Source organism: Chrysemys picta, chromosome 23 (assembly GCF_011386835.1).
Source record: "Chrysemys picta bellii isolate R12L10 chromosome 23, ASM1138683v2, whole genome shotgun sequence".
NCBI lineage: Eukaryota > Metazoa > Chordata > Testudines > Emydidae > Chrysemys > Chrysemys picta.
Genome location: NC_088813.1, coordinates 5,839,483 through 5,863,885, shown reverse-complemented (window position 1 = coordinate 5,863,885; position 24,403 = coordinate 5,839,483). Strand labels below are relative to the sequence as shown.

Here is a 24,403-nt window from a genome sequence, read left to right as displayed (position 1 = left end):
GCCTCGATAATATCATGCAACAGCCACTGCTAGAGGCTGACTAGTGGCCTTGATGCAGTAATGTTCTGTCCCCAAATAGCAATAAGGGAGCTATCGGACTGAATGGGCCACATTTCTGAGCCGGCTTGGGAAAGTTGGTTATAATAGAGGGGAAAGGGTTTGACGTCACTAATATAAACCAGCAGTGAAAGAATGATTCACTAGACTCCACCACAGCACTGCAACATCACGTTAGCAACATTGCCACTTAAACGACTGGCTTCCTCCTCTGGCAGCCAGGTCTGGACACCTGGGGTCATCAACAATCAGGCAGCATCACCTCAGCCTCGTTTTGCCATGAACACAGCTGATTGCTGGGAATTCTGAAGTCTATAACATGGGAGCCTTGGTAACAAACCAGTGGGATGTGGTCAGATGTCTCCTTTGGGAAGCAGACAGTGCATTTGCTGCCAAATCGTTCACCAGCATTATCTGCCAGTGAACACTTGGGCTTATTAGCTAGGAAAGTCACAGTTCGGGTCCTGAATTCAAATCAGTTAGTAACTGCACTGCATCACCTCACCCATCCTCCATCTGTAGAGGCAGGAACATCCTAGCGGGTTGGCTAGGACAGGGACCTGCTGCTGTAATTCTTTGGGAGGGACACTTTAGCTTATTACTGCCTGAAAAGCTCCTAACACGCGGTTGGTGTTAGATGCAAGGCTCGCTGATGGGCACCGCAAAGATCAATTATCCAAGAGGCATTGCAAATGACAAGCAAAGCGCCTGCCTTATTAAAGACGCTTTTGTGTAAATTATACATGATTTCATCATCCATGCGCTTTTGCCTGTATAGGTAGTTCCTTGCGGCGTTCAGCACATCACCACACCCCTCGCATCCCCCGTGAGCACTGCCATTAGGCTCTCTGGATACTTAGACAGGAGCTCAATCATTACTGGATGGTCATTTCTATTCTCTGGTGGCCTCTCACCTGGTTGTTAGAAAGCAGAAATCTGCTTAGCACAGTGCATTGAGCATAGCTGCAGAGATACCACCTTGGGTTGAGGTCCCATCAGTTCTGACAAACTCCGAGGGTTGGTCCTGCTCCGTCTCTGATGGCAGAGTGTCAAGGAAATCCCAGGGTACTGCAGGAAGTGGGACTGGCCTTTTAGCAGGGGGTTTCTTTGACTCAGTGGTGCTAGGTGACCGCGCGCTGCTGAAGGCATCGTCTTCTGGCTGAATCACAAATCCAAAGCGCTGACCACTCATGGTCTTCAAAACCAAAGGCACTTTGAAGACCATCTCCTCCTTCCCCCCCCCACCCAGGAGACCTAGCCAAATTCCAACGCTGGTGATTACATTAAATTCTTCCTGCACTTTCAGCGGGGTGCAGTCATCTTCACTTCCTGTTTTGTAACTATTGTTAGGGTTACTGTGAACCATTAAACAGCTGTCACGTTCCACCCCAGTGGTGGCAGCATTCCGGTGGTGTGTGAAGGGATCCCTATATGTAATTATAAATGTATTATTAGCAGCCTTCCACCACGCAGCCCTTCCTAGACTCAGCTCCCATGCCCAGGTATTATGGTCTCTTTTGTGGCAAGATGAGCAAGGACTTGTGATGTGCTGAGCACAAAACTTAATTGGGTTGCACTCGGCTAGACCATGTAGAGGGGAGCTGCTGTCACTCTAAGGTGGCTGAAGTGTTGCTATGGAGACCATTAATTAAACACAGCCTCTCGCCTGATGCTATCTAACTGGAGCAGCCCGGATAACAAGGTCTATCTTTTTATTTAGCCCTCCTCACACGTTGGCGCAACAAACACCCAGGGACCGGAAACAAGCCACAGAACACAAAGCTCCCAGCGATCCATGTTTAAATGACTTTATTTTTCCTTTTATAAATGGGCACAGCACAGAAATCATTAAAAAAAATAGACAGTACCATTACAGTGCTAGATCCATTGGCAAAGATTATTTTGTAGTCTTTATTATTAATTATTATTATTATTTTTAAAGTTTTGGCCATTGAGTCAGAACAAAAACAATTAACAAACATTTTTATTTATTTTATTTTCGTTTTTAACAGACACTATGAAGCAATTTCAGTACTAAACTCTAGGAGAGTTATGTACATACAAAAAAAAGTTCTGTTTAAGATATGTTTCCTATTAAAAATATTTACATGCATTTTTTTTTTCCTCCCCAGTTGTTGAATAGTAAAACACTATAATTTCAACTGCTGCCAAAGACTTTTCATTCTCCTAGTTGGGCTTTTGAATCAGCCCCAAAAAGGAAAGTGAAGATTTATTATTTAAATCTTCTGGAAAGAGATGGGGGGATTGGGTTTTTTGTTTTTTTGTTTTGAATGTATATCAATGGTTTTGTTTTTAAATGTATACAAGTCGGCTTTGTGTTTATTTACAGAATAACCAATGGGTGGCATTTTATCCCGGAGACATGGTGTTGAACGTTAGTATTAGATAAGTACATTGCTTCATAAGTGATTTTGAAAAGCAGATTTACCAAACAATGTGGAGATATATATATTATTATTATTTGTTTTGTCTGGTTTGATTGTCAACTGTACGTTTATGACTTAGACCTCTGGGAGCCAAAACAGAAAGTCACTGCTCAGAAAGTCACTGGTACCCTTGAGGGGCTTTGGAAATGCATTGAGCAAGATCTGGTGGCAGGATCTTAAACTTTCCAAAAAGGTGCCACTCCAGACTGAGTTTTTCTGTAGCTATTTAGGATGTCCACTGATCTGGAGGCATAAGACACTTGGGGTCAGAAGGGAATAACTGAAAGCTCTGTGTAGGTTTACCTGATCGATCTTCCTCTGTGTCTGCACTGGACAAAGAGGTGGAGGAAAGGGAAAGTCGGCAGATGCAATCCCCTGGAAAATGGTTCTGAATGGCCTGACACTATAACTGGGCACGATGTGTTGAGTTGCCTCTAGGCCCCTTGTACAAAACCCACCAAAGTCAATGGGAGGCTGTGCATTAGCGTCACCGGGCTTTGGCTCGGGCCCTTGCTGAGAAAGGGGCTAGATTCTCTTCTGATGTCAACTGACTCCCATGACTGAGGAGCGGCTCCAAAGTCTCTGCAGAATTTAGCACTCTTAAATCTACAAAGCCAGCCAATAGTGTCCCCCCTCTCAGTTTACGTAGCTGGCTTGAATGAAAGCTCTCTCTGTGTGTACACATGAGTATATATGTATATACATATATAAATTACATACATACATATATTCTTCTAAGAGTTCAGACCTGCAGCCGGCTAGCTTTTCCCTCCAAACACTGGACTGGATTTGTATTTGCTCAGGACTGCAGAGCAGCTGGCCATGTGCCTAACAAGACTCGGTTATTCTAATAAATGTTTCGGTGCCGAAAGCTTTTCAAAGCCTGGAAGCCCAGAGAGCGCTGCAGACTAGGAACATTTATAATAATAGAAGGAGGAAAAAAATCCCTTTTCATTTTGAACTAACCACTTTAAATGGAACAAAGCCTCTGTGAAGGAGGGGGAATCAGATTCTGGGCTAGAGATTAGCTACCGTTGAATTATCCCAAAAGCTAAAGGCTCAAACTGAGCAAGGCAGGTTACGATAGATGGACCTTTGTCATTCTAACAGAAGAACAGCCTACGGAACTGTCAGTGTGCAAGGAAACTCTGCAGCCTGTGGCAGGGCCCATTATTGACTCTGGTCCAGATTCTGCTTGTGTTTACACTGGTATAAATCTGAAGTGGCTTCACTGCAGAGCACCAGTGCCACTGAAATCATTCTCGGGACCACTGAGGCCAGCAAGGCTAGGAAACATTGGACCCGGTTTCAGCAATGTTCCAGCTGTCGCTGTGCTAGCCCTTGTGTAGAGAGGGCTCTGAGATTTGGGCCAGGCTTTCAGCACACCTGAGCCCTGGTTCCACCACTGCAGCTGCAGATTCGGATTCTGAATGCTCCGAAATTCCTGTGCGCGCGGACCCCTGGTTCGGGGAAGTCCAAGGGGTCAGTCATCAAAGCGGATCCAGAATCAGAACCCCTGCAAAGCTCAGGGGGGAATCCAGCGGTTTGATTTGAGCCCTTCTCTACATCAGGGCGTCTGCCTGCAGTCATGGCATCCCCTCAGGTTCTGCTCTGCTCACCACCCAGAAAACCTCTCGCAAAGCCAGGCAGCAGAAAAGGACAGAATTGGAAGAGTGGCCTTAGGGTTCGAACGTGACTATGGGGAAAAGTTACTTTCCAACTTAATCGATTACCTCCTTCTGTGTCTTGCGTTAGGGCCACATGATCTTCCGAGGTGCTAAATGCCTACAGCTCTGGGTGAAGGTGACGGGAGCTATTGATACAGGCTTTGAGAACGAGACCTCAGCTGAACAAATACCTCCTTGCCGAGCTAATACAGCCCAGGATAGGGAGTCCTCTGTGGCCAGAGCCTTGTCAGCTAAGCTCTGATTTCAGCGATTAAAGACCGTCCATCAGCTTAGCATGTGGGCTACCCAACAAGGGATCCCTAAAAGCCAGTCCTGCTGCTGCTGGGAAACAAGCTACATCCAACTGACTTTCCATTGGTTAGCTGGTGTTAAGCCACAAGCCAGGACAAATACCTGCACCTTCCACCATGCATCAGCAGCATCCAGCCTTTGATTGACACCTGGAAGAAGAAAGTTCCACGGGTCAGAAGTTCAGTTAAAACAGGGCGACAGACTGTAACCGCCCGGGTTCGAAGGGGGAATGACTGCAGGGTCAGAAGCGCTCTTGTGAATTCAGAACCCCTGGGGCTGGAGGGCAGCTGCGTCCTGGGCTTCCTGAAGCTTTCCAGGTGATCATCAAGGCATGCTCTGTACTGCAGGTCATGAGATAAGAGGCAGCAGGCGCAGAGCCAGAACTTTGGATGTGGAATCACTGAAATCCCATTTTGGGGTTTCTTTCTTGACTACGAGCCCATTGGAGCTGAGGGCACTCAGCACCTCACCGAATTAGGCCCTATAAACCAATCAGCATTTGAAGCAGGTAGGAAAGGGAAGCAGAGAAGGTAACCAGAGATTTGCACCATGTCCCCTAGCCACACAAGCCCAGGGTGTGGTAAGATGCTGCCCTACATGGTACCTATCGCCAGTTGATTTTCATAATGCCTTTCCTGTTTCATTACCGGATCAACAGCTGGGGAAAACCACCTGCTTTTCACCCTCCCCGCCCTTTGATCAAGGCTCACACCCGGAGTCCCACCAAACCCCCTGGGGAAACTCATATTTCTTCATGTGTTGATAGCAGGATTTTCAAAAGCACCCAACGGCGTTAATCCTCCAGCTCCCATTGACTTCCAATTGGGTCCCACAATCCTAACCCCACTGAAATCAAGAGGAGTCTTTCCTATGATTCTGATGGGCCGTGGATCAAATCCTTGCAGCATCTGATTATTGACAGCTCTTAGATGATTTCCTCCAACAAATGAAGATACAGGAAGCCACATTCATGGTATAGCTACTTCCAGTCCCCCAGCCCATGCACAGAAGAGAAGACATCAAACACATCTGGAATGATTATTCCTAGCTGTTGATTCTTACATCTACCCTTTCACTTCTGGATAGCTGAGACGGTTGGAAGGGCCTATTGGTGACTGATCTTAAATTTTTTTTAAAAAGAAAAGGTGTGCTACAAACCAAGATAAAAATCTCCTTGAGATCACCTCTACTTTCCAGTCCAAGAGAGACACAGAAAGCGAGTGGTAGCAGCAGCTACTGGACAATAAATTAAGACATTGGTCAACTCTGATCAGTGATTTAATTAACAATATTTTTGTCTTTTTGTACTTTAAATTCTTTTAAGAGAAAGCAAAGGAGGATTTTTCAGCCTGCTCTAACACTCACATTTTGAGATCGTTACTCCCTTCCGAACCTGTAAAAGATTTAAGTATCAGGATTACAACTTAATACCAGCCGAGAGGTCTAACGTGGATTAAAAAAAAAAAAGTTGTATTACAGTACTTCAGACTATTAAGGGAAAAAATAGAATGGAGCAGATTAATGAGGAAGCTGAGAAAAGCAAAATTTAAAAGATAAAGCTTGGAGGTTTTAATATATTCTCAAAAGATTAGGACCTTGTCTTTCAAAGGGGACTAATGATTTTTGGTTGCCTCAGTCTTTGGGGCGCCCAAATTGAGACACCTATAAGGGCCTTGATTTTCAGAATCCACCCCGGAGAATTAGCCCCCTTTAAGGTCTCAATACAGTACCTAGAAATAAAGACACTCCAAATCAAAGTCCCTTTTGAAAAATCTCAGCCTAAAGCTGGTGGGGGGAAAAAACCTCCATCCAGATTTGCACCAAACCTTGAAACATTTGGCTCTCACCTCCTGCCAGCCCTGGAGGGGCCTTTTCATATGACTGACAGCCTCATTCCGCTGTCAGTTACACCGGGATCAATCAGGAATAACTCTGCTGACATCAGTGGAGTTACACTGGTGTGACATCAGAACCAAGCCCGGGGTGTCATTCTTGTGCCTTTCACCAGATACCAGCTGGTATCACCGGATGTTTGCTTTGGCCACAATTCTTCTCTCCCATCCACATGCCAGAGTCGCTTTGTTCTCTGGGATATGCTGAAACTTTTTCTGGCTCCAAGAGCAGATTGTCCCCGACGCAGCCCGCTAAGACAAGTCCCCAAGGTCCCTCGCAGAGCATATCCTGTTCCCAATTACGTATGCCCGCACGGATCCACGAGAGAGTTCCATGGGTCACAACAGCTTCGGGTTGGTTATTTGTGGGGATTGACCCAAGCACATCAGAAGGTAAATGCCTGTGTCTATACTGCCTGAGGCAAATGCTCACATTAGCCCATAGCCACTAGTAGACTGATAAACCTCCACTCACGAGTCAGCCGTTGGAAGGGTTCAAAGAGTCAGACTAGAAGGTGACTGACTATAGGTGACATAAGGATGTTGGCTGCTTTTTTTTATTATTATTTTTAATTAAATACAATAGCAAAGTCAGGGCCTCAAAGGAACATGGTCCAGATCTAAATAATCTTTTTAAAAACCCAGTTTCCTTAACTGTATCATGAACAGCGCTTTTGATTATTAAAGCCGGCCAATTCAAATTTCTCACTGAATGTTCCACCCTAAGGGCCCAGTCCCTCGTGCCACTTATGTCCTTTCCAGCTTCAACGCACCTCAGATGATTCAAAACACATTAGTCAGTTTGACGGTTGCTTCTAGTTGGTTTCCCTTTTGGGCTCCCATGCAAAGCTGACCCAAAGCCCATTGGAAGTCAGTCGGGTCCTAGCTGTAAAGTTTAGACCGGAGTTTTAAAAATAAAAACTAAAAGAAATAATGGAAACATATCAATCTTGGATTTAATAAACGATACATCATGGAGCTAAGCTGACCTGACAGTGACCCTTGAATACCTACCGTTGTCGCCTTTATTTTTTTAATTTTCTGCGGTATCTGCAATTTGACATGAGCTATCACCAAACAACATCTGAGGAGAACGGCTGCAAAGCGTGGCTTGATGAGGTCTGTGAAATATTATCACATTCAAAGGAACACAGAAGACCTCTTCTAGCCTTTTGTTGTTGTTCTTGTCAATCGCCCCTGCCCCCATTATCCTGTTTCCCTTAAAACCATCAGCGCTGGTTGTTTGCAAAGAGCGGGAATACTGCGCTAGCTGAGTTTTATTCGTCACAGTGAAAACCCAGCAAAAGCAAGGTCCCTTTCAACCAAGCCCCTTGCCAGCCCACAAAACATGGTTCCTATACACTTAAGGTCTCTGGCTGTGCACAGCAATGCAATGAAGTGAAGCGGTGTGAGGAAGGGAGCCCCACACAACTGTAAAACGGGGCTCCCTGCAGCTATGTGAACTCTCTGAGGAGGTGATCTAAAAGCTCCTCTCCAGCCCACTGGCCATTTTTCATTCCGAGAGCAAACCGCAGCATTCGCTGTTTCATCTCATTGTGCTTTTTCAAGGCTTGACATTGTATTTGACAGTCGCATCCTCTTTCCGAATAGAGCCATGGAGCAGCGATTCCCAGTAAGAAACCAAACCCGCAACCCCCCAAAAAGAAAGAAACCCCTCCCTCTCCCCAAATTCCCACCCCTACCCCAATTCTGGTAACAGGTGTTCAGATCTCAGAGTCAGTCGTGTTGTTTGGTAAACCCAGGAAACTCCAACCATCATCAGGAAAATGACCACCCAAGCATGCTCTCGTCTGAGGAGTGTTTGCATAGGCACTGAAAGTTGGCTGCCCGTTCGCTCCTCACACTTGCTGTCCCCTGCAAACGCTGTGTCCGCTGGAGAAAGGTTACGGTATTTGTGTTAAATCGGTGACACTTTATTTGTATATGTTTAAACTGAAGATGTTTTTTTTTTCTTTTTATTATAGTGTTTGTTTGTTTGTTCAACTCACAGTCCCATCAGAAAGAGAGCGCGAGAGAGAGATTGGATGGGGGAGGGTGGGGGCAGAGGGAGGTTGAACCAGAAATCGAGTGAAACTGAGAGAGAGGCACTCTGGGCTCTTTTTATGCATAGAACTCCTCCTGCTTGTCGGGCTTTTGGTATGTGACGTTCGCCTGCTTTGGCTCCTCCAGTGTGTAGCTCCCTTCGTCCTTCTTCTTCATCCGGTAGATGAGCAGCATGACCAGAAAGGCAGCAAAGAGCGCCCCGACCACACCGCCCACGATGACAGCTGCAATGGAGAGCAAAGGAAAGAGCCGGTCAGTGAGCAGGACAACGGGGTCTCCTGGCCACCAACAGCACTGCTGACCGCAGGCATCCAAAAATCACCAATGAACCCCCCCCCCCCCCCAGGAGATTTAACAATAATAAATTGGGGGCCTTTTTATTTGCCTACCTCCCTTTCTGCCCCTACCCGCCTCCCAGTCAACTGCGTGGAGTTCAGGGTGGTGAGGGGTCTCTAGGGCCTTTTGCAGAGGTTTCGAACTCCCCGTCAGCACCAGAGCGTCAGGCCTCACCTATTAGCACTTCTTTCCTCTCCAAGATGTTTTTCTGGGGGAGCTGGGCAGCCGAGTTCCCAGAGTCTATCGTATTGTCTATGAGGCCGGGCTCTGCATTCTTCCCCAGCCCCGGCCCTGCTGCCGGGGTAACCGCGGCGATCACTTCGTTATTGAGCTCCGTCAGAGTCGTGTCTTCCTCCTCACGGATTTCGAAGTCCCCGCTGGGCCCTCCACTGACAGGAACCTCCAGCTCGTTGTCGAGGGCCGTGGACACGGTCACGTCCAGCGGCTCGGTCTGAGGAAGGGAACGAGACGGAGGAGGAGAGAGTCAGTCATCCAAAGGCTTGGAGGACAAACCGTGAGGAGGAACAGCTTTGAGCTTCACTCTGCCTTTCCCCTGCCAGATCTCCGCAGCTCCATTCCCGCCCCCGTCCGATGCAGCGAGAGAGACTTTGGGACCCAAGGCAACTATTGCAGTGTGGCACCACCTGGGGGCAGGTGAGTCGGGCGGGCTGGGGTCAGTCCAGCCCATCTTACAGCTTCCTTGAAATGTCCCGCCAGATCACAAGGAGCATTAGACATCCCCATCTTTGGGGAGTTTTAAGACCAGGTTGGGGAAGGGATAGCTCAGTGGTTTGCGCATTGGCCTGCTGAAACCCAGGGTTGTGAGTTCAATCCTTGAGGGGGCCACTTAGGGAGCTGGGGCAAAAATCTGCCTGGGGATTGGTCCTGCTTTGAGCAGGGGGTTGGACTAGATGACCTCCTGAGGTCCCTTCCAACCCTGATATTTTATGATTCTAACATCTGTCAGGGATGGTCTAGATAATACTTAGTCCTGCCTTGAGTGCAGAGGACTGGACTTGAGGTCCCTCCAGTTCTATGATTCTATCTTGGCTTACACCAATAAGCACCCAGCCTTTAGCCTGACCCAAACCTCGCCTCCTCCCCTCCTCCACACCCCCAAGCGTTTTAGAGCTGCTCAGAATCCCAGCCTAGATCTGGACCTGAACCTTGCAAACAGCTCGTCTTCATAATGGACCAAACTGAAATCTTGGATCCCAGCTTCTCCGGAGCACTAGCATTTATCATCGCTCGACTTTCTGGCCGAGAGCGGATCGAAAAACGGAAAGACAATTTGGTGCAAAAAGATCCGAAATTGTTTCCATTTCACGGGGTTTGAAATCAGCCATTTTTCACAAAATATTTTTCTGAAACATTCCAATTTTTTCCTTGTTGCCATTGAGTACAACACAGTGATTTATGTCTTGGGTTTCTGATTTTATTTCTTGTTGCCCCCTGTAATTTTTCACAACTTCTCCAACTTGCAAGAGCAACTGAGTGGCAAAAGGGGAAAAAATGCGGAAACGCTCCTGCGCTGAAACTCATTCAAAACTGGAAAAACAACAAAGAGTCTGGTGGCACCTTAAAGACTAACAGATTTATTTGGGCATAAGCTTTCGTGAGTAAAAACCTCACTTCTTCGGATGCATGATGGAAAACTGGAGACGTTTGAAAAGCTGCAGTGTCTAAAAAGGGGAGGGGTGGGGAATACCTCTAGCCATGAGTCGGGGAAAATCCCCAAATCGTAATTTCAACATTTTGAACATTTTTCAAACACCAAAGCAAAATTTTCAATTTGCGACCAAAGGTAACAAAAAGTTGTGTTTCTGTCTGGAATTTCCCATCCAAAAATGTTGTTGAAAATGCCATTTTCTTGCTTTTTTTCCCCATTTTCGATAAAACTGCATTTTCTAGTGGGAAAATGTTGCAGTTTAATAATTTAGACTGGCTCTATTTATTACTCGGGTCATCTCCTCCCCTCTGCGTGCATGGCGCAGGGCCTGGGGCAAACTGCGTCGTCTCTGCTGCCTGCCACAGCTGGTGCATGAGAAAACGGTTTGTTTCAAAATTGAGCTAGTTCTATTTAAAAACAAACCAATGACAACAAAAGGGGAAGGGGGGGGGGAAACACCCACAGAGGAAATGGAAAAAACAAAAAATAAAATAAACGTAAATTTCAAATCGAATGAAATGGAACAAAATGTTTCGTTCTACGCAAAATGATTTTTTGGTTTAGGCCACTGAACTGAGAAGTCCATGATTTGCTCAGCTCCAGCAGTGGGCTTGGCCCTTGGACTTCACACGCTCCAGAGCCTGCAGAGATAGACTCCAAAGGCAGAGAGGCAGGTGTGGTTTTGGATCCACTCCTGGTGGTTTTCCCTGGTGGGGTCAGTAAGTGCCCCTGATTCTGCCCTTGTGCTTGGGGCAGGGTCCTGAGAACTGCGGGGCTGAGTGAGCCCAACGAACAGTCATCGTCAGGAGGGTCTGTCCTCACGGGCTAGCGTCTGTCACAACAAAATTCAAGAGCTTGAGGGCACCGGAGAGCTCCCCAGCCTGGGTCCAATCCTGTGCTCTGCCCCGAGGGGAGCCAAGGGGCCTCTTCCCTGTCTCCCTTCAGCCACTCTTAGAGCCTGGCCCCGGAGCTACTGGCAGATGAGCTGGAGTCACAAGCTCGACTTTGCTGGGGATGGCGTTGTGGCTCCAACACCCTGTCGCACACCTGACCCCAACATCCCTCAGCTACAGGGCAGTTCCCAGCTGGAGCCAGACTGTGCATCTGGGCCTGTTTTGCTTTCCATCTGCAGGCCAACCTACCCGCTGGCCCCCTGCAGGCCCAATCCCCGCGGGATAACCTACCCGCCGGCTCCCCGCGAGCCAACCTACCCGCCAGCTCGCTGCAGGCCCGATCCCCGCGGGCCAACCTACCCACCGTCTCCCCGTGGGCTTGATCCCCGTGGGCCAACCTACCCGCCGGCTCCCCGCGGGCCTGATCCCCGCAGGCCAACCTACCCGCCGGCCCCCTGCGGGCCAACCTACCCGCCGGCCCCCTGCGGGCCCAATCCTGCTGAAGTTCCATTAGCTGAGCTGCTACAGAGCCAGTCCCCCTTCCCTCCCCAGCCCCTCAGGAGCAATGCCTGGCTCCCCAGTCACCGCGATCCCGGTGTTCACTATCAGGACCTGCCAGAGCCAGCGGGTAGGTTGGCCTGCAGATGGAAAGCAAAACAGTCTCCAGGCCTGCTGAGCAGCGCAGCTGCTTCTCTGGCTAGACGAGGCCGGCAGGAGCAGTGGGTCCTCTCCTTTGCACCGCTGCCTTTAAAACAAGCCCCTGGGCTCGCTGGCTCCCGGGGAGTGCGTCTGCCTCCTTTTGTGACAGATTAACTGACGGCTGGAGGGAGCCCGGAGCGACACAGAGAAAGGGGAACTCATTTAGACAAGTAACTCCGCGTCTCAGTCACTGCTTCCTTCAAACAGACGCTTCAGGCCTTTGGATCCGAGAGATCAGTGGATTAAACCCACTGCCTGCGCGACCCAATGGGCAGGAAATGCTACACAAATGCATAACTGCAGAGCGGTGGGGCTCTGACTGGCCAGGGAGGGAGCAGGAGACGGCTTGAGGAACTTGTAAAAGACGCAGGGAAACGCATCCATCGCCACCTGCAAACCACACGAGACCCATGCCAGAGCTGTGCAGGGACATGGATTTTTCCATCCCTTTGCATGGGGAGCAGCATCGTCTAGCAGACAGGGCACGTGGCTAGGAGCCCAGGAGACCTGGGGGCAAGTCACATCATTTCTTGGTGCCTCTGGTCACCCTCCCACTCTTTGTCTTGTTAGATTGTAAGCTCTTTGGGGCAGAGAGCAGCCCTCACTAAGGGCTGGTCCCCACTTAGTCCGGACTTCGGACTAAGGTACGCAAATTCAGCTACGTTAATAACGTAGCTGAATTCGAAGTACCTTAGTCCGGACTTACCGCGGTCTTAACCAGACGCGATAAACCGATCCCAGAACATCGATGGCGTGCCGCCGGACCAGCCGGTAAGTGAGGACTAGGCCTAAGAGTGTGTCTACACTGCCATGGGGAGTGTGACTGCACTAGGTGTAGACATACCTGAGCTAGGTTTGATCCAGCTAGCTCAAGTAACAACAGCTGCGAAGCCACCGCAGCATGGCTGGCTACCTGGGCTAGCCCCTCCTGCCCAGGGCCTCGGGTACATAGTCAAGGGGCCACGTCCCAAGCTGCTGCCTCTTCACTGCTATCACTGCTGGGGCTAGCTTTGAGCCAGGAGCTGCAGTCACGCCTCAGCGTCCTGCTGGGGCTGTGAGCTCCGCAGGTCGCGCTCCATACGCGCTGCATCGAGGTGTGGAGCCATTTAGTGGGGCCCCCATTCACACTTGCTGCAGCACTGTCGTGGTTTCCCTCGGCTGTTTATGGGCTGCAGTAAAACTTGAGCTCAAGTACAGAGCTCGTTTGCGGCTGTATTTCCCGTATATCACACGTCTGAGCATCTGGGGAGGTCCCTATCTGACGTTCATGGGCAGTTTATGGCTAGCTCCCGGCTGCAGTGTCGATATCCCTCAGTGTGTCTGGACAGTCCCTAGCGGGATGGGGCCCTGATCTCAGCTGGGGCCTTTAGGAACTACCAGAACATAAGTAATAATATAAGGCTACCACACTGGAGAGTTTGTCCAATGGACACTGATACGTCAGGAAATAGCACTGTGTTTTGTCCAGTTACTCAAGATAGTTAAGTCCAAAGCAGACTGCGAAGAGCTACAAAAGGATCTCCCAAAACTGGGTGACTGGGCAACAAAATAGCAGATGAAATTCAATGTTGATAAATGCAAAGTAATGCACATTGGAAAACATAATCCCAACTATACATACAAAATGATGGGGTCTAAATTAGCCGTGACCACTCAAGAAAGAGATCTTGGAGTCACTGTGGGTAGTTCCCTGAAAACATCCACTCAATGTGCAGCGGGGGTCAAAAAAGCAAACAGAAGGTTAGGAACCATTAGGAAAGGGATAGATAATAAGACAGTAAAAATCATAATGCCTCTATGCAAATGCATGGTACGCCCACATCTTGAACACTGCATGCAGTTCTGGTCGCCCCATCTCAAAAAAGATATATTAGAATTAGGGCCATTGATTAATCACAGTTAACTCACGCAATTAACTCAAAAAAATTAAAGCAATTAAAAAAATTAATCGCAATTAATCGCACTGTTAAATAATAGAATACCAATTGAAATTTATTAAATATTTTTGGATGTTTTTCTACATTTTCAAATATATTGATTTCAATTACAACACAGAATACAAAGTGTACAGTGTTCACTTGATATTATTTTTTTTTATTACAAATACTTGCACTATAAAAAGATAAAGAAAAGAAATAGTATTTTTCAGTTCACCTCATACAAGTACTGTAGTGCAATCTCTTTATTGTGAAAGTGTAACTTACAAATGTAGATTTTTTTTTGTTACATAACTGCACTCAAAAACAAAACAATGTAAAACTTTAGAGCCTACAAGTCCACTCAGTCCTACTTCTTGTTGAGCCAATCACTCAGACAAACAAGTTTGTTTACATTTACGGGAGATAATGCTGCCTGCTTCTTATTTACAATATCACCTGAAAATGAGAACAGGTGTTCTCATGGCACTTTTGTAGCCAGCATTACAAGGTATTTACGTGCCAGATATTCTAAACATTCATATGCCCTTTCATGCTTCGGCCACCGTTCCAGAGGACATGCTTCCATGCTGATGATGCTCGTTAAAAAAATAATGCGTTAATTAAATTTGTGACTGAACTCTTTGGGGGAGAATTGTATGTCCCCTGCTCTGTTTTACCTGCATTCTGCCATATGCTTCATGTTCTAGCAGTGTCAGATGATGACCCAGTACATAGAATCATACAATCACAGGACTGGAAGGGACCTCTAGAGGTCATCCAGTCCAGTCCCCTGCACTCGTGGCAGGACTAAGAATTATCTAGACCATCCTTGACAGGTGTTTGTCTAACCTGCTCTTAAAAATCTCCAAAGATGGAGATTCCACAACCTCCCTAGACAATTTATTTCACTGATTAACCACTCTGACAGGAAGCTTTTCCTGACGTGCAACCTAAACCTCCCTTGCTGCAATTTAAGTCCATTGCTTCTTGTCCTAGCCTCAGTGGTTAAGAAGAAAAAAATTTCTCCCTCCTCCTTGTAACAACCTTTTATGTACTTGTTCATTTTAAGAACACTTTCACAGCAGATTTGACAAAACGCAAAGAAGGTACCAATGTGAGATTTCTAAAGATAGCTGCAGCACTTGACCCAAGATTTAAGAATGTGAAGGCTGTCCAAAATCTGAGAGGGACGAGGTGTGGCGCATGCTTTCAGAAGTCTTAAAAGAGCAACTCTCAGCTGCAGAAACTACAGAACCCGAACCACCAAAAAAGAAAATCAACCTTCTGTTGGTGGCATCTGACTCAGATGATGAAAATGAACATGCGTCGGTCCGCACTGCTTTGGACTGTTATCGAGCAGAACCCGTCATCAGCATGGACGCATGTCCTCTGGAATGGTGCTTGAAGCATGAAGGGACATATGAATCTTTAGCGCATCCGGCACATAAATATCTTGTGACCCCAGCTACAACAGTGAATGCAATCGTCTGGTCTCACTTTCAGGTTACGTATACAAGAAGCAGGCAGCATTATCTCCTGCAAATTGTAACCAAACTTGCTTGTCTGAACGATTGGCTGAAGTAGGACTGAGTGGACTTGTAGACTCTTAAGTTTGACATTGTTTTATTTTTGAATGCAGGTTTTTTCGTACATAATTCTACATTTGTAAGTTCAACTTTCATGATAAAGAGATTGAATTCCAATACTTGTATGAGGTGAATTGAAAAATACTGTTTCTTTGGTTTTTTACAGTGCAAATATTTGCAATAAAAAAATAAATATAAAGTGAGCACTCTACACTTTGTATTCAGTGTTGTAATTGAAATCAGTGTATTTGAAAATGTGGGAAACATCCAAAAATATTTAAATAAATGGTATTCTCTTAGTGTTTAACTTTTTTTAATCACATGATTCATCGCGATTAATTTTTTTCATCGCTTGACAGCCCTAATTAGAATTGGAAAAAGTCCAGAGAAGGGCCACAAAACTGATTTTGGAGTATGGAACAGCTTCCATACGAGGAGAGGTTAAAAAGACTGTTCAGGTTCCAAAGGAGACAGCTATGGGGTGGGGGGGATATGATCGAGGTCTATAAAATCCTGACTGGTGTGGAGAAAGTGAATAAGGAAGTGTTAATTTACCCCTTCACACAACACAATGACCCAAAGAAGTTAATAGGCAGCAGGTTTAAAACAAACATAAGGAAGTACTTCCTCACACAACGCACAATCAGCCTGTGGAACTCATTGCCAGGGGATGTTGTGAAGGCCAAAAGTATAACTGGATATGAAAAAGAATTAGATAAGTTCCTGGAGGACAGGTCCATCAATAGCCAAGATGATCACCACTCCTCTGGGTGTCCCTAAACCTCTGACAACCAGAAGCTGTACCTCCATAAGGCACCACTATACTAACACACCTGTGGCCATACTTGGGTTGTACCAATGTAGCTATGTCAGTAATCATCCCCTACCCAACAGAGTTATACCAGTGCAAACAGTGTGTGTAGACCAGGCCCCCATCCCCGCATTTCCCCACAAGGTCCCCTTGGATTTGTGATCAGAGCTCTGGGCTGGAACCCCTTGTCCTGACCACCCTGCTGGCTGCGAGTGACATGGCTTCGGGCATTATGTCCAGCAAAGGGCCACGTGCCACCTTCCAGCATGTCACTAGCACGGAGCACGGACGGAGTCTACACTTGAAAACTGGACCAGTCTAACTAGGGGTGTGATTCAAAGGACTCGAGCAGTGAGGACACTATGCAGCGGATCTGTCTCAGGAAGTCACCCGCTTACCGATCTGTGCTGCACAGTCCCACCCCATTGGCCAGCTGTACCCTCCTGTGCTGTCCTAACCCCTTCTCCCCTCTCCTCATTTCCTGCACAACCAGATACCCACGGAGCGCTACGCTCCCCCCCCTCCATCCCCTCCGAGGCCGTTGCTTAGCCTATCTCCACTCAGGGGTCTTTCGCGTCCTACGTTCTGATTCTTACACCTCCCGAGTTGTTTTTGTTGCTCTTCTTGGGGCTCCCTCTGATGTGCCCTCCTCTGTCTGGCAGGAAATGACTCAGAAAAAAAGAATTCATGGAGGGTAGGTCTATCAATGGCTGTTAGCCAGGACGGGCAGGGATGGTGTCCCTAGCCTCTGTTTGCCAGAAGCTGGGAATGGGCGACTGGGGATGGATCACTTGATGATTCCCTGTTCTGTTCATTCCCTCTGGGGCACCTGGCATTGGCCACTGTCGGTAGACAGAATACTGGGCTAGATGGACCTTTGGTCTGACCCAGTCTGGCCGTTCCTCCATTCCTATGTAGACCCGAGCTTTCACCCTCCCCCACCCTCTCGCTTGGGCAGTGCTCAGAGCTGTGAGGACCTTGCTGTGACGCTGCAGCTCAGGCCAGAACCTGGGCTCTCAAGCCTGGAGGCGGGGCAGAGGGTTTCACCCCTTCAGTGACCCGGGGTAGATATGCCCTTGTCCCGTACCTGGGGTGCGTCTGTGGGGGCCAAGGTAGCAGCCGGCGGCAGCAAGACCGTGCTTTTCTCTGTGACGACCACGGTCCTGGAGGTGCTCGACTTTGGGCCGGCTCTGGGCCTGGCAGTGCTGGGGGTGACGAGCCGGGATGTGGCAGCCTCCGTGACAGTGCTGGCTTCCGTCACAGCTGCGGTCGGCATTTCCAGGGTGGTGGCCCGCGTTGTGGCCGTCGTCGTGACGAAGGGAGGCAGGATCCTCCGGACGGTTGTTGGCTTGGCAGTGGGAGCGGTGGGGCTGGCGGCAGCAGCTGCCGTTGCGGGTGGCGGGGTGTCACTGGCCGTGGCACTGGGGGTAGTTGCTTTCCAGCTGGGAATCGCCGGTGCCTCTGTCACCCTGGGGATGTACAGGACGCTGGTCACCTGCTCAGGGGTGGTTTCCTCTGCAGGCAGCATTTCAAAGGGAGTTGCCACGGGCTGCACGGATGTGACGGGCAGCACGGCCGGGGTGGTGGGGAGCGTGTCCGTGCGGAGCCTCACCGCCGTCTCAATCCCAGACTCCTGCTCAAAATCTACAATGGAGGCAAAAGCGAGGCTGTGAACGTGCTGCTGCCCGGGCAGAGAAGCACCCAGGGATTTCCCCGAGAAGTCACGAGCCCCAGAACTGGGATCGGGGTTTCCAGCATGCCCAGGGCTTGGGGCTGACTGCCCTACAGCAGTAGTTAAGGGGATCTGTGTGCCAGCTATAGAGAGGAGAAGGGTGCACACTGTGACGCGGGCAGACCAGGTGCCAGCTTGTGCCAAGGCCCGTAGGCCTCACTGAACACTGCCAAATGCAGAGCGGGCCACCAGTTCGGCCCACCTGTGTGTTAGTATTGCTAAAACAGGGATTAGCTTTTAGAGATGTGCCTAGTGTTTGGACTTTAAGAAATGCTTAGAAGTTGCTACCTGCATTAATCTCACTGATCAGATCGGTATCCCAGGCTCTAAGGTAATATTTAAGTGTTTGCTTTAGAACTATAAAAATGTTTGCCCTGAAACCAGAAACCCCTCAGCCGGGAGAGAAGCGTTACCGAGTGTGAAATACTAGTTTACAGAGAAGGTGTCAGGTCTTGCCCACAAGAAGGCCCATGGGAACCAAATGAGCCAGAGGAGAAAAGACTTGGTTGATGGCTCACCCCACCCCATGGAGATGAGGCGTGCGAGTGGGCTCGTCCCATCAGCGTGGACTCTGGGGCAAGAAAATAAAAATCCCTGATGGGAAGGAACGGCATCTTATGCTGCTTGGACTCTGAGGGGCAAGAATGTCTAAGCAAAAGCAAAAGATCCCCAGGCTTGGCCTGGCTTAGCCCTAAGGGACAAACAGAGCTTGCTTATTAGACAAGCTTTGATTAGCTTTTAGAACCTCATTTGTGTGTGAATGTTTCCCTGTTTTAACCTTGTAAATAACTCTCATTTCTTTCTGTTAGTCAATAAACCTTTCGCTAGTTTCTCATAGGATTGGCTACAAACCTTGTCTTTGGTTTGAGATCTGAGGTGCAATTGACCTGTGGTAAGTGCCTGGCCCTTTGGGACTGGGAGTAAGCGGAATATTGTGATTTTGGGGGTAAGGGACCATCTATCACAAAGGCAGGCTTGCCTGCATGGCAAGATAGATCAGAGTGCGCAAGGGGACTGTCTGGGACTCCAGGGTCAGGCTGTTATAGGGCATGAGGAGTTCACACTTGACACTTGGGAGCTCACAACCAGTCTGGGGTTTGTGCCGTGGTTTCTAACAGCCGGCCCTGCAGCTGGTACCCACGACCGTGAGCCACTCCAGACACCCTGATGCCTCCCAAAGGCAATGAGCCCCATGTAACACTGACACGTGCCAGCACCCTGCAAATGCCGCAGGGCCTGTTTGCGAAGGCCAGGCACAGAACTCCTAAGAGCTGCTGTCAGCAGGGGAACCTCGCTCTAGGGGCTGGGAAAGGGCACGTGCCCATGGGGATGGGTGAGCTGTAATTTACTCTCTTCTCTGGAGCCGAACGAAGGACACTCTTGATGCTCTAGTCACCTCATAGGCCGAGCACTGAAGGCAACAGCAGAGCTCCCAGGATTCAGCCAGGGAGCTCTTATCTGATCCCCTCCCCTAGGGGCCTTTACTTACATCCCGAGCCAGACCCCGAGTAGAGGTCGTCACTTTCATCATCCGCAAAGGGGTCGTCATCCCCTGACCCTTCCAGGTCCACGGGCCTCTCGTAGTTTTCGTTACGCCAGCGCTGTGCCTGGAATCAAGCAGAGGAGAGAGAGTCATGTAGGGAACTTACTAGGAGCAGCGTTATATTGTCACACAACGGCCCCGCCTCAGATCAGCACCCCGTTGTGTCAGGCGCTGCACGTACACAGAGTTAGAAACAGTCCCCACGCTGAAGAGCAATACACTGCAGTAGACAAAGGGTGGGAGGAGGAGCAGAATGAGCTGGAAATAGAGCCCACGTAGGCTGACCAGATGTTAAGGGGAAAATATCAGGACCGCCGCAGGGGAAGGCATTTTTTTTTACACTCACCCATCCGGGAGTTCGACGGCAATTTGGCAGAGAGCCCTTCAGTCGCAGACGGTCTTCGGCGGTATTTCGGTGGCGGGTAATAAACCTTACCGCCAAAGACAGAAGCACCCGATGCCGAAATACCGCCGAAGACCGTCCGCGACTGAAGGACTCTCCGCTGAATTGTTGCCAAAGACCAGGAAACAAAATATCGGGACAAATGGCGTCCTGACCGTACTCTGGTCGGGACGTGGGACAAACTCCTCAAAATCAGGACATTCCCGATTTTATTGGGATGTCTGGTCACCCTAAGCTCGTGGGACCATGTCCAGTGCCCTACCCATTGGACCACACTGCCACTCACCTACAGCCCATGTTCTGGATGCACGCAACCCCCTCGGAGACTGTTAGGAGCTGCAGGCTGCTGCCCATATGTCACTGGGAGGGCTTGTAACAAGGGGTAAAATTTCCCAAAGTACCTATGTGATTTAGGATCATAAGCCCCATCTTCAAAATTGACACTTAGGGTCCTAACTCTTCTTGAAAGTCAATGGGATTTAAGCTCTTAAGTGCCTAAGTCACTTCTGAAAATGGGGCTTGGGCTCCTAAGTCACTTAAGCGCTTTTGAAAATGTGACCCAAGGTCTCTGTTTGGGCCTAGAGCCTCTGTCTCTGGAGCTATTAATGTTCTGCATTATTATTATCATCCATTATTTATCTCAGTAGTGTCTAAAATGTGCCAGGCACGTTCCAAACGCAGAGGAAGACACCCTCCTTGCTCCACAAATAATCCACAGTCCCAGAGTTTTGAAATTCCTCCTGCTGCGCTATTTTCAAAGAGGAACTCAGTATTATCCAATGAACTTCACTCTGCAGAGTGAATAGTACAGCTCCCTCTAGAACCGGACAGGCAAAATGAATGTGAAGTTTTGAGGGGGGAGGGGGGAAGGCAGATGTGCTTTGTAATGTATTAACTTACAAAGGGAAACTCAGTGATTATTAAGAACATCACAGCAGAGGCGCCAACCAAGATCAAGGTCCCCCGGTGCTGTACAAACGCCCAGTGAAGCTGGCCAGCCCAGACACCTCTCTTTGCTGCTAGCGTAGGCGAAGGGAAGGTGCTAAGTGAAACTCACCAAAGCTGGTCAATTTCCCTGTGAAGGCACAGTGTGAGGAGGGAGGGAGGGGGGGAGCTCCTTGGGACAAGGAAGTGACAGGATGTAGAGTGGGAGAGGCGATAGCAGGGGAGCAGGCGCAGGTGGGAGAGAAGTGAGGGCTTGGTGGGAGGTTTATAGCACCTAGGGATCTCAGATAGAGAGCCTGGCTAGTCCATAAAATAATGCCCCTTCCGAGGTGGCCGGGAGAGCTCAATGTCAGCGGTCAGCGTGCAGCACGTGTTAGGGAATCCTAGACCCCGCAGATGTATATTACAGGCTTTTCTTTTCTTCCATCTATTGAAGGGTCCCAGTAGCGCTCCTAGGCCTTTCGATCCATCCCCTTCCAGTGGAGGGAGCCTCTTCCCTCGGACTGACTCAATCAGAGGAGGAATCCATCGCTTTGATGGAGGCCTGTGCTGGGTGCAGTTGACAAGGTAGGTAAGACGATGTCCTAGTTGGTCTTCCCCATCTCTAAGTTTTATGCTTTGAGTCTCCGCTTGCCATCAGCCAACAGGCTCGGCCACAGATTTATCGGTAATGACGCAGTCACAGGTAGGGCTTAGAATAAGGGTCTGCCACAAAACAATACCCTTAAAGGGCATCTAGGATCAGAAGAGTGCCGTACAGCTTATGGGAGGGTCCATGTTAGTGTCTTATAGAGCTGGATTTTCAGAGCGCAGGGCCTTGTGCAAAAGCGTTTGTGCAATTGCACGCCTAGCGGGCACGACTGCAGTAAGCGCACATCGCCCCCTGCAGTCAGACAGCTACATAGCTACTTGCCCAGGTAAACGCCCCATTTCCACATGCAGTCTTAGCAACCAGGTCAGCAATTGCCGGTACATTTTTACCTGGTCTCCGTCTCTCACCGAATCTCCCTCTGCTCCTCTCACTGCACCTGATTATCTGGCCCCAGCCTCCCCTGTGCGTCTCCCTGCAATCTCACCATGGCTGGTGCAACAGCCTTCTCTTCCGCACACCTGCACCTTGGCACAGCCTCCTTGGATCTTTTTCCCTGGCCCAGCTCAGCTAAAACTTCTTCTTTCTCCCTTGCCTGCAGCTGTTAGTGTCTCTCTCTGGCCAGGTCTACACTACAGACCTAGGTCAGTAAAACTGTCGCTCGGGTGTAAAAAACCCACACTCCTAAGCAACGTAGTTATACCGATCTTAGCCCCCCCGGGGTAGACAGCGCTATGTTGGTGGGAGAGCTTCCCCCATCAACAGAGCTACTGCCTCTCCTGGAGGTGGATTAAATACACCACGAGCCTTCCCCTCAGCACAGCAGCATCTTCACCTAAGCGCTACAGCCGTGCAGCTGCGCCCATGCGGCGTTTGAAGTGTCGACCTGCCCTTGCTCTCTCCCGCATTTGTTACATTTTGGCCATAACTTGCATTATTTAATTCCCTGACTCTGGAAGCCCCTGTCCAAAAGAAGGGCTCGATCCCTCTGGATGCCGAGTACCCTCCACGCCTGCCGGAGACCAGGGGAGCTGAAAGCAGGATCGGGCTCTGCAATTGCATCCAGCACATCAAGAAAACTTCCAGATGGACGGAAACCTGGCGCACAGCTGTCCCAGCACGTGGGAGTCCCGCAGACAAATACATCCCCTGCACACCTACCATGGGCTCTCCTCTCTCTCTCTCTCTCATTGGGCGCCATTCGGAGTCAAAGCCTCCGAGTAAAGATCTAAGCCCCAGGCCCCCCCACGCAAAGACTCTCCCTCTGCGCTTGGGGGCCGACGCACGAGAATCATACGCGGAAAGTTTATTTGGGTTTCCGACAGCCATAGCAGAGACCCAGCCAGCGGGGTTTGCCCACAATGGGCTCATTGACTGACAAGCCCCTGTCTCCCTTCCTGGCTCTGGCTGTACCTGGAAGAGGGTCCGTCACGGTGCCAAGTCTAGCTCCAGGCGAGAGGGTTCGCTGTCCATCCCGTCAGCTGCCTGTGGGGTGTAATCAAAAGTCTCTGTCTGGAACGTTTTACTGGGGGGGGATTGTTAATGATCTCTGCAAGGGAGTGGGCTGTCCAATTACGATGCCAGTTTCTCCCAACCGGGTCAAGGGTCTTTGTACGGCAGCTAGAAACTCTCCTGTACCTTGACCTTCCAGTACATTAAAGCTGACTGACGCCCGCGTAGTACGTCAGTCTTGTTAAAACTCTGGCTCCCGCAGTGTCTCTCTGAATGGCTCCCATTGATAGGGCTGGGAAATGGGACTGGCTCCTGGGATTGTCTGGCTAGTGTTGAGAGCAGGGGGTGGGGTGTCGGAACTGCTGGGCTCTGTACCTCACCGCACATTGACATGCCGTGTGGACTTGGGCAAGCCACTTAGCTTCTCCATGCCTCAGTTTCCCCCTTTGCATCGTGCATATAATAATATTGTAATACACTGATAGCTCTCAAGGAGTTTCTTTGCATGCTACGGCCACTTAAAACTCCACAGGGATTGCAGGAATAAAATTCAGTCCGCCTGCTCTGTAAGTCCAGGCCCCTGATGGTTGGAATAAACAAGAATCCTCATCAGCTTGTAGCAGTACAGGGCTTATGGCACATAGCGGAAAAGTTCTACTTCCACCCAGTAGAGGACAGTGGCGCATACACTCACTAGCCGGGTGTTACAAGAGAACCTGTTTCGCGGTGTGTTGTAAGTCTTCATTAATGTTGGGAAAACACGTTGCAATCATGGGATGGAAGCTGCTCTGGAAATGCCCTGGAGAGGTGAAAAGCCCCAAGCCAAGCTGCGGCTCCCGGTACCTTTAGTTTCACAAGGCAGATTTCCCAGGCTTCCCTGGTAGTCACTTCAAAAGTCGATGGGTGAGATTCACCCCCACACAGAGGCCGAGACTGAGGCCCAGACACCAGTTCCCTCTTTGCAGCATTCAATGGAGCCAGCACTATTCACCACAAGCATTGACAGAACATGAATCGGGCTCCAAAAATTCATGAGCTTGGCTTAAAGATCATGAGATTTGTTGGGTTTTTAAAATAATACCTTTGGGCTTCTTTTTATGCTTCTGGGTGCACTCAGTCTCCAGGGTGCACTCAGGTCCCATGTTCAGGCACCTCTCTGCAAGCCTGACAGCCAGACCCTTACTTTTTTTTCTTAAAATGAACACTGGGATGCTCACCTAATCACATGCCTCCTGGAGCAGGAGCTTTTTTTACACCAGTTATGGTGAGACTCGCAAGAAAATCACGAGAGTTGCTTTGTGCAGGCCCTCTGCACAGGGGTGACTGTCCCCCAGGCGTGGCCGGTTAGCGGAAGATCCTGGCGGTTTAGTTATTAGAGACTCCAGAG

At 49.2% G+C, this 24,403-nt stretch overlaps 1 protein-coding gene and 1 long non-coding RNA gene across 4 annotated transcripts in view; one reads left to right on the top strand and one right to left on the bottom strand.

The window, feature by feature from the left end:
- LOC122172729 (uncharacterized) overlaps positions 1 to 24,403 on the top strand; it is a 35,453-nt gene that overhangs the window by 8,160 nt on the left and 2,890 nt on the right. The window contains exons 3-4 of one of the 2 annotated variants that reach the window (XR_010594658.1): positions 21,412 to 21,542; positions 22,524 to 23,672. This is a non-coding gene — a long non-coding RNA (uncharacterized LOC122172729). Of the gene's footprint in view, positions 1 to 21,411; positions 21,543 to 22,523; positions 23,673 to 24,403 lie in introns of those variants that run through there. The other variant, XR_010594659.1, reaches the window with a different exon arrangement.
- Positions 7,307 to 24,403, bottom strand: part of SDC3 (syndecan 3) — a 175,758-nt gene continuing 158,661 nt past the window's right edge. For both annotated transcript variants that reach the window (XM_008168913.4, XM_065577118.1), the window contains exons 2-5: positions 19,574 to 19,691; positions 17,440 to 17,996; positions 8,950 to 9,226; positions 7,307 to 8,663 (exon numbers count right to left, since the gene is read on the bottom strand). In XM_008168913.4, the coding sequence (XP_008167135.1) occupies positions 8,497 to 8,663; positions 8,950 to 9,226; positions 17,440 to 17,996; positions 19,574 to 19,691 (1,119 nt within the window). In that variant the 3' untranslated portion in view covers positions 7,307 to 8,496. The remainder of the gene's footprint in view (positions 8,664 to 8,949; positions 9,227 to 17,439; positions 17,997 to 19,573; positions 19,692 to 24,403) is intronic.